A 16,172-nucleotide genomic window follows, 5' to 3' on the forward strand; every position below is an offset into this window, starting at 1 on the left:
ACAACTTAAAAGAGAAGGGATACAAAAGGCTAAAAAATTTTAAACCGAGTAATATATAAAATTGTATAATGAAGGCCTACCTTCATTGTCATTTGGCATTTAAATTCTTCAAAGAACTGAGTCTATTTAAGGGATTGGGCCTTTCGACAAATTCTGAATTCCTAATGCTGCTCTTAGCTGAAAAAACAAATTTGGTACCACTGACTTTGAAGGTCCTCTTTCTAGGCAACGAATATTGTAAAAATAGATGATACAGCTCTCCACGTCTTCTACCCCAGAGTGAGCTGGTTAAAAGCAGCCTGCCCATATAAAGTTTCAGCCCCTTTACTCTAGAATAATGGCAAGTACATAGGAAGAGGCCTTCAAAGAAAATCAGTCTGAAAGAAAACCTATCTCTTTTCATCAGAATAATTAACTCTTTAGAAGGAGGTGGTAACACCCACTTCATTTCAATCTTCCCCGCCCATAAAACAAAGGAAAATGTAATCACTGCTTTGCAACTTTGATTCTATTTACCCAGAAATCCCTCCTTAAAAGCTCCTTTCCTCCCCCTTCTAATTCCTTTGTCCCTCCAACTGGGGGTGGGGGGAGGGCAAGCCTAATGTTTTCTGAAGTGGGATAGGTTTTAAGAAAATATTACATATAGCTTATGACCTGCCCGGAAGAAATCCATCCTCACACAAGCTTGCAGCAATCCTATTATCTAGGAAATAGCACTTACTCTGATCCAGCAGCCATATCTGAGTACGATGTATCTGGTGTGGTGACTCCCAGAGGGATTGCAATGCTCATGACGTCCAAGACAGCAGAGGGTAGGAATCACGGGGTCCAATTAATGGAGACTGACCACTCAAAGAGTGGGGGTGAACTGCAGAGCCTCAGCCAGCATGTTACGGACATGAGGAATCCTGCCACAGAAAATGAAAATATCCACTGACCAGAGAATTTTTTAAATTTATCTTAAATGCTGTTAAGGTGTTTTGTACTGTTAGAATAACAATTTTTGTGTTTGTGGTATCTCTGCACAGTGTGTATGCTTTGCACATGAAAAACCACAAGAGGATTCTGGCTGTCTTCCTCTAAGGCTCTCAAATCTTATTCCCTTGAGACAGGGTCTCTCACTGAACTGCAAAATCACCATTTTGGCTGGGTTAGCAGGCTGGCCAGTAAGCTTGTAGGATCCACTTGTAGTATCTATGCCCATCAGTACTGGTTAGAGGTATGTGAAGCCACTGCCTCCTGTCTTCTTACATGGATGTTAGAGATTTGAATTCAGGTCCTCATAGTTGTACAAGTACTATTTATACTGTAAGCCATCTCTTTAGCTCCCTTAATAAAGTTAAAAAAAATTAAATCTAGGCTTACTATGTATTCTAATTTAACTAATGTTCTACAAAGGAGGTTAGTAAAAAGTTACACTTACTTTTAAATTTCTATTTTCATTATTCTTTTTTCTGCCAAAGTGAAAACAATAGTCTGTGACTGGCTCACTAAAAACCACATGATCCTCACTCTATCTGTTCAGCAGATATACTTTTCCAGTAGTCTACGATATACCAAACAAATTTTTTAAGATTTAGGATGGTTATCAGAAGTATCCTAGAACTACTATTCTGTAATAGTTTCATTTAAACTCCTTCCAGGCAACCAATAAGCATAGTTGAATCAACACTCAGTTATTCCTTTTAATGTAAACCTGGTAGAAGATATCAATTGTTATACTCTGACTTGTTGTTAAAAATCTGTTTTATTTGCATGCTATACATTTTAAATGTACACAGTGCCCACAGGGGCCAGAAGAGGGCACTCAGAATGGAGTTTCAGACAGTTTTAAGCCGGTATGTGGGTGCTAGGTATTGAAACCAAGGTCCTGTAGATGAACAGCCACTGTTTTTAATTTAATGCTGAGCCATTTCTCCAGCCCCTCTCTGACTTCTTTTAAATAGTCTTAACTATTAACTAGTCTTAGAGATCATGTAATTATCTAAAACTCATAATTGTGCAGCAATATACACTGATAGATATGAATAAAAACAGAAATGAGAGGCTGGAGAGATGGTTCAGTGGAGAGCACTGGTTGCTCTTTCACAGGCCCAGAGTTCAATTCCCAGCAACCACATGGTGGCTTGTAGCAATCTATATAATGGAATCTGAAGCTGCCTTCTTTTCTTTTTTCCTTCTTTTTTCTTTTTTTCAGAGCTGGGGACCGAACCCAGGGCCTTGCACTTGCTAGTTAAGCGCTCTACCACTGAGCTAAATCCCCAACCCCTGAAGCCTTCTTCTGACATGCAGATAATACATGCAGATAGAGCAGCCATACATAAAATAAACAAATCTTTAAGAAAAAACATAAAAGAGGGGGTGGAGAGAGGAAGCTAAGCATGTGTGGGTATAGAGGACATACAGAAATTTGTACCTCCTGCTCAATTTTGTTGTGACTTAATGACTTTAAAAGAATGTACATGTGTGCTTTTTCTCTCTGAAAGGTAACTAAAATACTAAAGAACATTGCATGACAAAGATTATTTTGGATAAAAAAGCAGTGAATATACTTTGATTTGGTAGCCATAAACTGGCATTATTTAGGAAGAAAAAAAACCAGTGAGTAGTAAATATGGGGAAAAAGCAGATTAAGACATTAGGAGGTGGGAGGGTGGGGAGGGGAACACCCATAAGGAAGGGGAGGGGGGAGGGGGATGTTTGCCCGGAAACCAGGAAAGGGAATAACACTCGAAATGTATATAAGAAATATTCAAGTTAATTAAAAAAAAAAAAAAAAGACATTAGGAGGTAAAAAAGCAGTATCTGCATGATTCACATTAGTGGTTTCATATTAATGTAAAAAGAGCCACTAAAATTTATGTGTTTAGAAGTCAATAAAGGCAAAGGTCTAGACTAAAAAGGCTCTGGTAATTGATTTATTAATTTATTCAACAGTAGAAAGTCATCGGTCAGGCGGTGGTGGTGGTGACATAAGCCTTTGATCCAAGCACACAGGGGGAGAGGCAGGGGGATCTCTTGAGTTCAAGGCTAGCCTGGTGCACATGGTAAGCTCCCAGGACAGCCAGAGCTACCCAGAGAAACCCTGTCTCTAAAACCCAAAACAGAAAGAAGTCAAATAATTACCAATACTATTAAAAAATAGTTAAATAAAACAAAAAGTAGATGATTCCTAAATCAATTTAGGAATTAATGAAAAATTTAAACTTACTGATGAGACATGAATTTCATTTTGATAAATGACACATTAATGTGGCAAAAGAAAACTAATTCTGAATGGTCAATTAGTCCAAAATTAAGACCACATAAAGGTATTACTTCTGCACCATTAGTTGAGAAAGCTACCACAGCAATAAATGAAAGCAGTTTTCTGTAGGACCTGGGCCTCTTCAAACAGGGTATGGCAAAATACCTGTTCTCATCAACTCAGGGTGACACTGTTAAGACTAAAAACTAAAATGAAGTCAACTTTCCTATCAACTTGACATAATTTATGATCAGTGTGACTGCTGTACTTGCTGTCATTGAACCAACTTGCAAATAAATATCCATCCCCTCTTAAGTAGCTAAACAAGAATTCTCAAAGAACACCCAAACAATTGGGTAAATGACAAAAAATCTGCAAGTGGCAAAGCAAAGAGAACACCTTACATATAAACCCAAAGAGCACATAGAAGGGCACTCCCTCTAATTTTAGTTAGACAATTTGCATTAAGAAAAGTCTGAAAGTTGTTTGACCTGATAAACACCGGAATCTATCAGATAACTTATGACTAATCAAAAGAATTCAAATCATGGGTTCTATGTCAGAAAAGGCCTTAAAATTATTCAACATTATTAATAATTTTTTTGCTATTGCCACCACTAACATATATTCATAAAAATAATTATTACCCATCTAACTATCATCTACAGACATACATACCTGAGCCTGATAGTTAATTTTTTCTCTCTGATAGTAACTTGAAAAACGATACATTAAAAGGCAAAGATGAAAAGGTTACTTCAGGTAGTATCTCCTCTCAAAAATGAATAAATTATTTCTATATTACCTTATGAAATCCTAACACAATAGCTAGGCACACACCCAGTAATCCCAGCATTCAATAGACCAAGGCAGAAGGCTCAAGAAAGGCAAGCCTGGACTATACAGTGAGACGTTGTCTCAAATGCAGTGGTGAGATATTACACCAGCCATCTGAACAGTTGATACACAGCTTTAAGAAACATTAAGAAATTGGCCTATTAATTTTTCTTCATAAATTCTTTTCCCTCTTATCAAGTGTACTGCTGCTACTATTCTGATAAAGGCGATTTTAATAGGCCAACTTGATCATGTTGCCCTAAATCATAATAATGGAGTTTCTTTTTTTAATGTCTATTTTTGATGGTTTTAACTTAATGTACATTTGTACACCAGAAAAGGACATCAGCTCCTATGAGGCTGTAGTTATAGATGATTGTGGGTGCTAGGAATTAAACTTAGGACTTTTGGAAGAACAGCCAGGGCTCTTAACTGCTAGGTTATCCTCCAGCCCTATGACAAGGTTTCCTAATTCAAATTCTGATAATAACAAAATTCTTTTTATACAGTTCCTTCATTGAAAAAATGATGTGAAAATGTAGCTATTTAAATGATAAAGAACCTTTACTACATTATCTATATACAATCTTTTATTATATCTTATGTAAGAAAACATTTAGTTGGGTTTAATCAAGCTTATAGCTAGAGTAGCTATTAATTTAGTCTCCTAACTTGGAGATGTGTAAGAACTGTGTCTAGACAAAAATAATTTCAAAATATAATTTACTCCATTACTTAAATTCTTTTCACCAGAACACAAACCATGGCAGGGATTGAAAAAAAAAAAAAAAAAAAAAAAAGACTTTTTTTTTTTTTTTTACCCCAAAGCTGTAGTTCCAAGGCTAAATACTATGCCTGACGTATCAAGAAGGATCAAGAAATGTTTACTGAGTAAACTCATCATGGTAACCAAATTCAACATTTACTAAAATTCAAAATACAACAAATGAAAAGGATTTGGGTCTGTCACCTTTGAGATCTCCCCAATTATATGCCAGTAGCTCTGAAATTCGAGAAAAGTCTGAGACACAACTTAATATATGAAGAAATATTGATATGCTCAAAAAGTGGAATGTTATAGATTAATAATTTTATTTCTGTATTGCCTTGTTAATCACCCTACTTTCCATTTAGAACTAAGCTTACCCCTTTAACGTGCATGCACCATTGCACACAAAATAACTAAGAGCAGGAAGAAAATAGCCTTGGTTTCCAAGTTGATGAGATACTGCCCTTCTCTTCCCTTCAATCAAAACTGTTTCCCGGGGGATTCCCAAGTTTTTCTGTCTTTCCTTGGGGGTTCTTTACCCACCAATTACAACCTCAGTAACTTTTAGGGTTTTTTTTTTTTTTGGGAAATCGCTATAGCCTTGGCTCGCCTTCCCAAGTGCGATAATAATAGGCATACACCATTACTTTGGACAAAAGGGTCTAGAAAGACACTAAATTATAACTCCTTCCTTTTCCCTCATTTCATTCCTGATAAAAAGTGGGGGCCAGGGGATCAGTTCTACCTGTGGTCAATTCCATCAACTTACTATATCCCCAAAAAGGAAGGAAAATAGGTAACCTATTAGATTTGGGGGTAAGAAGAGGAAGAAAGGAAGAGATAGGTAATCAGTATTTCTTAAATTCATGTTTTCTTCACAAAGTCAAATATAGTACTGACCAAAATGAGCTTTCAATAACCAAAATAATAACAGGTCATAAACATGGACAGAGAGCTGTTCACGAGTCACCAATTGTTAGAGGGCATGCCCTTTACATTTATGTTTTTTGTGTGTATGTGTTTCTCATTTTGAAAAATCTAGAAGGGCTGGAGAGATGGCTCGGCGGTTAAGAGCACCTGACTGCTCTTCCAGAGGTCCTGAGTTCAATTCCCAGCAACCACATGGTGGCTCACAACCATCTGTAAAGAGATCCGATGCCCTCTTCTGGTGTGTCTGAAGACAGCTACAGTGTACTTGTATATAATAAATGAATAAATCTTTTAAAAAAAAAAAAAGAAAAAGAAAAATCTAGAAAACAAAGTAGTCTTTAGAAAAATACTCTCAAAAGTACACTCAAAATTTTGAAAAAAGATTTGAAGGTAACAGTAAAAGGAAGAAATAAAATAAGTCTTCAGCAGCAGCAAGTAAGAGAAAAGACAGGCAAAATAAAAGTATAGTTTCACTCCCCGATCAATTAACAATCCACCAGATCTACAGAATACTGAATCCACAAACAAACCCAGCCTGTCTTCCAATACTAAGTACTCTTTTGAGAGTTACCAGTTATTTGTAGTTTCTGGACTTTTAAGAGATTTCAGAAGAAATGTTATCAGACAGGTGAGGCGGAAGCAGCTGGGAGACAAGAGTCCAATAAACAGCCAATCCAATGAAAGAAACACACAAGTCTGCTTTAGCAATCCTGTGAAGAGGACTGGCAGGAAGAAGACTGCCGCTTTAGAAAGAGAACCAGGCCTCATACGCTTCAGACAGTCTTTGTACTGAGGCTGTGGACCTTGGCCACTCTCCCAGAGATGATGCAATCCTGACGAACAAGATCTGCTGCCAGACAAGAGATTGTTAGCAGCCTTTGCAGACAGCAACTCCGCCAAGAAGCAATCTCTGAGCAGCTCCCCATAAACCACCAGAATGTCAAATTTCTTCAATTTCAGTCTCTGATAAAATAAAAGGAATATTCCTACCACATACATCCCAAGCAAGCCCCTTTGTTAGAATGCCCTGTCTTACCTTGCTTTTCATTTAACTATGTTTATAATAACCACCACTCATAATTACATTTAAAATGAAACACCAAAAATATTTTTACTTTTAACAGAATTCTCTAGACATATTAACAATAAAACCTTTACAGTAAAAATTTACACTTATCTTCCTCAGTTTCCTATGAAAAACCAGGGACACCAAAGTCTCTTGCATAAAAACTGCCATGAAATCTGATCCACAATTATGAGTCACAAAACTAAAGATACATATTTAGGCTAATCTAGGGCCAGAGAGGTAAATTTTGTATTTCTGAAATTACATGGAACTCAGTACATAAAATGATGTCATCTAGTAGATAAAAAAGAAAACCTACTACTGCTTAGGTCAAGATAAAAGTTAAACAATGTATCTTTACAATGCCTCCTTTTCTAAGGGGCAGTATGACTTCAGATCTTACTAGAGTTAATGATTATAATCTTCCTTAGGTATTAGGTTTTTCATATATCAGACTGTTCTTACCTTGTTAAAAACCTTATGTTAGTGAACTCCAACAAGAAGCCTCAAACCAAATTTCTTTTTAAAACCACCACCCTTAAACTAGGACGTAACTCAAAACTCAGGTATCCTATACATTTTTACCTGAAAACATTATGCTCAATCCTGTATTTACATGATTACATAATGAAAATTAACATGTACAGCACAACTCTGAAAATTCTTTAGTAAATAAGTTAATGAGTAATTTAACTGAGCTAAGAGAGAAAATTTGTTCAAACAGAGACTAGGGGTGAAATCTGGTAGGATGCTTTGGTACCACCCAGCCCTAGCCTTGCACAAACTTGGCATAGCGTTACAGGGCTATAATCCCAGGGCTTTGGTGGTAGAATTATCAGAAGTTCTAGGTTATGCTGGGTTACATATAGAAAATTTTGGGCAAATCTGGGATATGTGAGTCTTAGCTTAAAAAAAATTACCTTCAGAAAAATTGCAAAGGGGTTGGGAAAAAATAGTAATTTTATGATTTGATCTTTCAATCTGCTTATCTAAAATACTGTACATGTAAGTTGAATCTTTTTTTAAATCATTTTTCTTATGACTATAAAATTTAAAATGGGGGGTTTAAAGGGTGGGACTGGGAGGAGAGAGGGGAGTAAAAGTAAATAAATGAAAAACATTTTTTTAATAGACTGGGAACTATTATGAGGTCTTTAAAATGTAGCTTCACTCTCCCATCAATTAACAATCCACCAGATCTAAAAAATACTGGATCCACTGACAAACCCAGCTTGTCCTCAACAACTTCTACACACACACACACACACACACACACACACACACACACACACACACACACACACACCCCAAAATGCAAGTTTTTTTTTTTACCAATAACCAGTTTTCTGCAGAACTCATGTACCATCTGAATTATATATGTATCCATTTCTAGCCAATACCCAACTATCCCAAGGGAAAAACCCAGCAATACCATACATAACATACTACTTTTTTTTTTTTTTACCATGGGAGAAAAGGATACTAGGAAAAATGATTACATAAGGAGCTAGAACTTTTGTGATATAGCCCATAATTTAGTTCAATGACTTCAGAAACACCGTATTACACAAATGACTTCTAAAGTTATCAAAATAAAATACTCATTTTCTTTATTCCTGCTTCAAATTTCTGTGAATCCTGAATGGTCCCGACTAGCTTGAGATGCTCAAGCCAGGCCCAGTGCCTCATTATTTCTTCCTGCTGCCTATAAAGGCGGATGAAGAAGTTTCACCTCCTTCTCCAGCACTATGTCTGTTTATAGACTGCCATGCTTCCTGCCATGATAATGGACTAAACCTCTGAACTGTTAGCCAGTCCCAACTAAATGCCTTCCTGTCATTTATATAATGTCTCAAGTAGGTCCAACAGAAAGAAGATTGCCCTGCTCCTGATAACTACAAGATACACACGGAGAAGAATCTGCAGCAGGATGTTTACGAAGCTTTTAGAATTAGGTAAGAATCTATAAAGAAAGAAGTGCTATCACTAATAACCTGGATGTGGCTAAAAATAGCTTTCACTTTTCCCAAACACCCAAAAAACGAAGGAAGAGGAAATGTGAAAAACATGACAAAGAAGTAAACAACTCCACAATAAAACCCAAACCGAAAAAACCCAAAAGGTACAGGTTGGGTGTGATGGTAAAAACTTCTAATCTCAGTCCTTGAAAGGAAATCTCTGTGAGTTCCAGGTCAACCTGGGCACACAACGAGATCCTGTCTCAAAACAAAAACTAACAAACCAAACAGTAACAGGGAGAGAAAGGATAAATATTACATTAGTATTTAAGAATATTCAGAGATCTTGTAAAAAGTCCACCTAATTTAGACAATAGTATGTTGGGTTTAACTCTGAAGATAGGGAATACAGGCAAAAGATCCAGGAATTGTAGAAAAAGAGAGAAACAAATTGGCATAAACTGAAATATGTGACTTAACAATTCAAGCCAAGATAAAATTTCCTTTTCATCTAACTCTTCTTTACCCTCTGGTTTCTTTAACTAAATTTACATTATCTCCAGGGGATTCTGGATCTGGTATAGTCAATGTCTGTAAAGCTTTGCTTACTATGAAGCAATTTAAGACCAATTAAAAAGAAATTCCTGGGGTTGGGGATTTAGCTCAGTGGTTGAGCGCTTGCCTAGGAAGCATAAGGCCCTGGGTTCGGTTCCCAGCTCAAAAAAAAAAGAAAAAAAAAAAAAAAAAAAAAAAAAAAATTCCTATTTATAATGGCTATGATAAAGGTCAAGCTGCATGTGGCAGTAGGAGAGGGTAGGAAAAGAAGAAAGAAGTTGGGTTAAGACCATATACCATGACAACAGATCTAAATAATGACCTTAAATTAGTAAGATTTTAAGAATCAGTATTTTATTCATTCTTTGGCATAAGGAAAAAAAATTAATAGAAAAAGGTCTGAAGGCCTAAATTACGGAAAAATAACTTCTCAAATACTGGAAACTTTGGTTTTGGGATTCAAGAATACTTTGATCTGGGTGTCAAATATGACCCAATTATTAGGATCTATGGACTTCTATGTGGTACTGGGTAGGCCAGGTTTCAGCAGGGCAGTCAAAAAAGACTGCATTGGGGACACAGAATCAGCAAAGACCAAGTCACATGCAGTCACATGCTGGTTCCAGCAGAAGTAAAATAAGATTATCCTGCTTGACAAATAAATTTTTTTCAGATAGCTAATAAAATCTTCTGAAAGAAACGGGGGAGGGGGCATGTTAAAGGAAAATGTAAGGCTTCTAATAACCGAATAGGGATCTTTTCCTCAAGGAATTTAGATTCTATATGCAAGACTTCTGAGCCGAGCATGGTGGTACATGCCTTTAATATGAGGAGTCAGGAGGTAGAATCAGGTAAAAATCTCTGAGTTTGAGATCAGTCTGGTCTATACATCAGAGTTCCAAGTTAGCCAAAAGTTATATAGTAGGACCCCATTAAATCTCAATGCAGGCCAACTAGAATCGTCTACACAGTTGAGGATGGGATCGTCCTGCCTGGCAAATACATTTTATTAAAAAAGCCAATAAAATTTTCTCAGAAAAATGAAAAAAAAATCAACCAAACCCAAAACAAACAAACAAACAAAAAAAAATCAAGACTTCTGAGGTTCTGTCCTACTGTGCTCTTACAATCAGACGATACTTAAGCATTCTTTCTTACCAGAAATGTACTTTAATAGGCAGGAGAATCTCACACTTATGCTCTCCTCTTTCTAACAAATTCAGACCTTTTAGATTTTCAAACTCTGAAAGTTTACATTTTCTAAATAGTTATTTACACATACCATGAAGCATACATCATGAACACATGCTCAGATGTGCAATTATGAGTATGCAGATCAGAGGACAACTGACACCTGAAGTTATCATTATCAGTCCTTGATTTAGGTAGGGTCTCCTGTTCACTGCTGTGTATACATGCTGACAGGACTACATACTTCTGGTGATTCTCCTCTCTCTGCCTCTCTTATTATGGGCTGGGATAACAGACTGAACTGTGTCCAGGTTTGCATGGGTTTGCTCAAAATCAGTCCTCATGCTTGTAAGGCAAGTACCTTAAACCACTTAGACACTGCCAAGACTCTATCACTTTCAAAAAGATTAACTTACGGGACTAAGTACAGCTGAGTGGTTGAGTGCTTGCCTACCATTTAATAAGCTCTGGGCTGTATGATTAACAATGAAATGCGGGAAATTTACTCACAAAAGTCACACATATAGCAGTAGAGTTCAAAGAAAATTAAGATTTTAATGTATAGCTTTTATTAAACTAATTACTTTGGATAGCAATATCTAAATGAAAAGTGTGTTTTATTTACCAGCACTACACAAGTTCAGAATAAGACTCCCAGCTTTTTTGTATTATGCAGATTTACCTTGAGTTTTGTATTATGCAGATTCCCCACTTTTCCCTTTATTTATCATTGACAACAATCACTAATATAAACACAAAAGCTATCTGAAGGTGTGTTTTCCATCTTAGGTACTTGACAGGCTGATTTCAAACTCCAATCCACCTGCCTCTACCTCCTGCATGCTAATATAGGCGTGTACCAAAACACCCAGAGTTTTATATGGTGGTAGGAATCAAAGCTAAGGCTTTGTACATGGTAGATACGCACTGTTACTAACTAGCTGCATTATCAGCCTGGCCTGAGGCTGCTGCTTTTCTCCTCCCTCCTTCCCTCTTTCTTCTCCTCTTCCCCCTCCTCCTTTTTGAGACACGGTCTCGCTATGTAGTCCTGGCTGGCCTAGAACTACTCAAACTCAGAGATCCTGCACATCCTCCACCCAAATGCTGGATTTAAGGTGTGGAATCATCTCCTTACCTGGTCCCTGAAGATGTTTCTTATCTCTTTAGGTAATATTTGTTTACCCATGTGACAAGCATTACATGCTCACAGCCACATACAAGACAAAAACCAAACCAAACCACACCAAACCAAAAAAACCTCTTGACTATGTTTCTTTCTATAATAACTGAGTCAAATTCTGAAAAGAAAGTAACATTCCCGACTGCCTAAAAGCCAATCCACTACAATTTTTTCTTACCCTAATAAAGGTAAGTATGACAGAAAAATTTCTCAAAACGAAGAAACGAGCTCGACCATGTATGTTCTGTTCCTGATGAAGTAGCTAAGGGCATTAACACCAAAGAAACCTTAAGCATAATACTCTGACGTGTACAAAAGGCTTTCCCACTGCAGTTGTCTGGCTCTATCAGTAAAGACCCTTATAATTAACCCTTATAATTACAAAGATGCTTATAAAAAAGCATACAAACATAATCTATGTGTGATGGGCACATGGTTGTAATCCCAGAACATGAAGAGGCAAAGGTAGATGATTTTTTTTCTAAGTTTAAGTTAGTCTACATGAGCTATAAAGTGATACTATATCTCAGAAAAATCCAACATTAGAAGAGCATAAAAAACAAAAAACCAGAAGTAAAATTCTCGTGCATCCTCTTAAAAGAGAAAAGAAATAGCCTGACTGGTTTTGTAAACTGGTTTTTATATTTAACAGGACCTATCTTTTTTTTTTTTTTTTTTTTTTTGGGTTCTTTTTTTGGAGCTGGGGATCGAACCCAGGGCCTTGCGCTTCCTAGGCAAGCGCTCTACCACTGAGCTAAATCCCCAACCCCAGGACCTATCTTTGTATCCATATGTACTTCTTCAATGATACGGTAGCACTCTTCTATTGATTCATTATAATTTAAACGGTTCTTCTGCAGGCAGATGCTCACTGTTGCTTGTTTTTGGAACTCTGCAGTGCTGCACTGAACACCCATTCATGTACTTACTGAGAACTTTGTTTACACTATACACACAAGTCTTTGGGACAAACTGTTCTAAGGAGAACTGCTAAGATAGTATGAACATATTTCATAGTCTTAATGAACCATCCTCCAGAAAAGTAAAGTGATTTTACATTCCCACATACATTGGAGTTGACTAATAGGGTAAGATGGCTAAATGTTATTTAACCCCAGAATTATCTTATAGTAAGTTGTACCTTACTTAATTGGCAATACGAGAAGGCCTACATATTCTAACAACAAAGTTCATGGAGGGAGTCAAGATCATTACTTTTTTTGCAAGGTTCAGATGAATAAAAAGCTTATGTAAGTCACCAACCAGTAGACCACTGAGTAATGTTCAGGTGTGAGTTGCGCAAGTGCTTATTTAAAATGTTTTAATGGATGAATTATCTTAAATCACTTTAAATTATCTCATGAGTTTCTTTATTCATTACTAGGAATATAAATTTCTCATATGAAAGAACAAACATCATTTTTTAAAAAAGATTTATTTTATTTATTATATATAAGTACACTGTGGCTGTCTTCAGACACATCAGAAGAGGGCATCAGATCTCATTATAGATGGTTGTGAGCCACCACAGGGTTGCTGGGATTTGAACTCAGAACCTTTGGAAGAACAGTCAATGCTCTTAACCAATGAGCCATCTCTCTAGCCCGAACAAACATCTTTCTTATAAACTGTTTGTGTCACATAAAAATAGGTAAAATATAGGAAAACAATCCTTCCAAACCAAGGAGACAAAAATGCATGTGGTGTTCTGTAAACTATCTCCAGAAAGATAAGAACTAGGTACATCACATCACTGGTGATCAGCTGCTCTTGTTTTTACTTAGTGGTTGGTCTCTTTGAGTACTTGGGGACTTTTGGGTGGTGACAGACTTCAAACAGAGACTCACCTACTCCACAGTAAAAAAAAAAAAAACAACAACTCAGTAACAGTAGCTGAGTGTCAGAATAAAAACATTTAACTGTTTTAGACTATTCCTATTTTAAATGTAAAGCCAGCATAACTTTTAAGTCCAGTTATCAGAAAGCAGGCCATAAATACTACCAATGAAAACAATACTACATCACCCATTACCCAAGTAAACCTCATAACTGTAGACAATGAAACTAAACTTAGAATACTTGGTTATTTAAAGAGTCACAGTATTGGAGAGTAATAGCTACCTAAAAAAAAAAAGATAAACATTGGGGAAAACTTTGCCTTAGCAAAAACTAACTTATATTATCCACACCATATTACTGACAAAAATGCAGTCTTTGGGATGGAGAATATACCTCTTTCTCTAGAAGCCCATGAGAATAAATGGGATTAGCTAGCTAGTAGTTTGGTCTGAGATCCAGGACCTTTGACAGTTCCTATCACAGCATCAAACATATTTAATTATAGGCAGCAAATATTTTTACAGAAGACCTTGAAATGAAAAACTTTGACGTAGATACTATTTTTGATCTAGTTTCAGAAAACAGTTCACTCACTCTATTTGGAACAAAATGTCTCAATGATTACTTGAAAATTTAGCTTCAGGACACTGATAAAATAATACTTTTGCTGAATTCCTATATGAAACATAACTATGACCACATACCATGTTAACATTTTTTTGTAGTTAATTGTATTGTATCCTGAATCATTTGTTGTTTTTCTGGCCATAGCCTAAAACAAGGATTGAATTCACTGAATGGAGTAAAACAAAGTATTTTAGAATTTCCAAGCATCAGCTATTTTCTTTTTTCACTAAAATACCTTCTATTTTTTTTTAATATTTCTTCAGCAAAATATTTCAAAATGAGTGTTTTGCCACTGGTTTGCAATTGATGTAAAGGTGACCCTTAACTCTTGGTGGCCCTGCCATCATCACCTCCCAAGCGTAGGATCTATACCACAGCACAGGATAAAACTTCATTTTAAACAATTCCATGTCCCAGGGACAGTGAGTAAAGACTGGTTAAAGACATTTGGTAAGAAGTATGATGATGACTAGAGTTTAATTCCCAGGACCCATATGGTGGAAAAGAACCAATCCCAGTAAGTTGTCTTCAGATCTTCACACAGGAGCTCGATTCATACGCACAGAGCACATGCACACATTCACCAACCCCATAACAACAAAGTCCATGCTCCAGACTTCAATAGTTCTCTTATAAACCAACATTAACAACTAAAATGCAGAAGATTCCAGTTTTGTGAGGATAAAACCAAAACCAAACAAGCAAAACCCCAAAAACTTTGAAAGTGCAAAAACTGACTAGTGTGGTGGTACATGCCTTTGGTATCAAAAATCAGAAGTCAGAGGCAATTAGATACCCTTGAGTTTGAGGCTGGCCTGGTCTAAATAGAGTTCCAGGAATACATAGAGAGAGCTTGTATCAAACAAACACAAATGCAAAAATTAATACTACTAGTTAGAAAAACACTCTAGAACTAAACTCTGGAAAACTAGCAATATTGATTAAGATCCTTTATTTTCTGTTCTTATAGACTACTAGCAATGTATATCTTGGTTAATTACCACTTGCCACTAATAGTGATAAAATTAATAGGACTCTTCTATAAATTAAGGATTTCTTATTTTCAAGATTGCTTTTCAAATTACAAACTCCAACTCTTAGAAGAAACAAACACTGGTTCTCCATTTGCTTTAGTACTGATGATATTCAAACTTTAGCTAATTCCTGGATATTTGTTAACTAGCTTGTTTCTCTACCAGCTTTCAACCATAATATATTTTGCGTGTACACACACACACACACACACACACACACACACACACACTCTCTCTCTCTCTCTCTCTCTCTCTCTTACTTGAGTATATACTCTGACAAATTCCTGCTGATCTTGCTTTAGTAAACTGTTCAAAAGAGACAATACATTGGTCCTTATTTTGGCTACCAACTTGTACATTCTAAATACACTCACAAAACAGAAAAGGCAAAGATAAATGTTAAGAGGTTGTGACCATTCCTTATGCTTCTAAATTTCAAATTTGGAACTCTTTTGTGACTTTCAAACCTGTTACTCTTTTCTAAAAAGTTATTTTTAAAAAAAGCTTAAAGAGCAAATGGAGTGTTATACAAATAAAATCAAACTAGCTCCAGTGCCTATTAGTAAAGTTATTTGAGTTCTCAAAAATGAGAACTGAATTTACAAATCATTTCTTTGCTCCCTAGGTGGGCTTCCTAATAGTTTGCTACCCTTTTCAGACCTAAAAATGAGCTGGATCTGGTATATGTTTGCTCTCTTGAGAAACAAATTCTAGGGTACCTGTAGTTCTAAAAATATTTTAAGGAGTGGTCACTGATATTCCTAAGAACCCGATAAAGACCATAAATTTTTTTCCCTCAAAATAAAACCAAAATATGATCTAAAGTATACAGAAGCTCAAGTTTTTGCTCTATATACCCTTTTCTGAACTGCAACTAGCCTGGAATAAAGGCGGCTTGAAAGTGACCTATAGTGTATAGATATTCGGAAGAAGCTTTGT

The 16,172-nt window shown here is 36.2% G+C and overlaps 1 protein-coding gene across 7 annotated transcripts in view; it reads right to left on the reverse strand.

Moving 5' to 3' along the window:
- Setd5 (SET domain containing 5) overlaps positions 1-16,172 on the reverse strand; it is a 78,621-nt gene that overhangs the window by 45,337 nt on the left and 17,112 nt on the right. For all 7 annotated transcript variants that reach the window (XM_032905971.1, XM_032905968.1, XM_032905973.1 and 4 more), the window contains exon 2: positions 722-908. In XM_032905971.1, the coding sequence (XP_032761862.1) occupies positions 722-792 (71 nt within the window). In that variant the 5' untranslated portion in view covers positions 793-908. The remainder of the gene's footprint in view (positions 1-721; positions 909-16,172) is intronic.

Source organism: Rattus rattus, chromosome 6 (genome assembly GCF_011064425.1).
Source record: "Rattus rattus isolate New Zealand chromosome 6, Rrattus_CSIRO_v1, whole genome shotgun sequence".
Classification (NCBI taxonomy): Eukaryota; Metazoa; Chordata; class Mammalia; order Rodentia; family Muridae; genus Rattus; species Rattus rattus.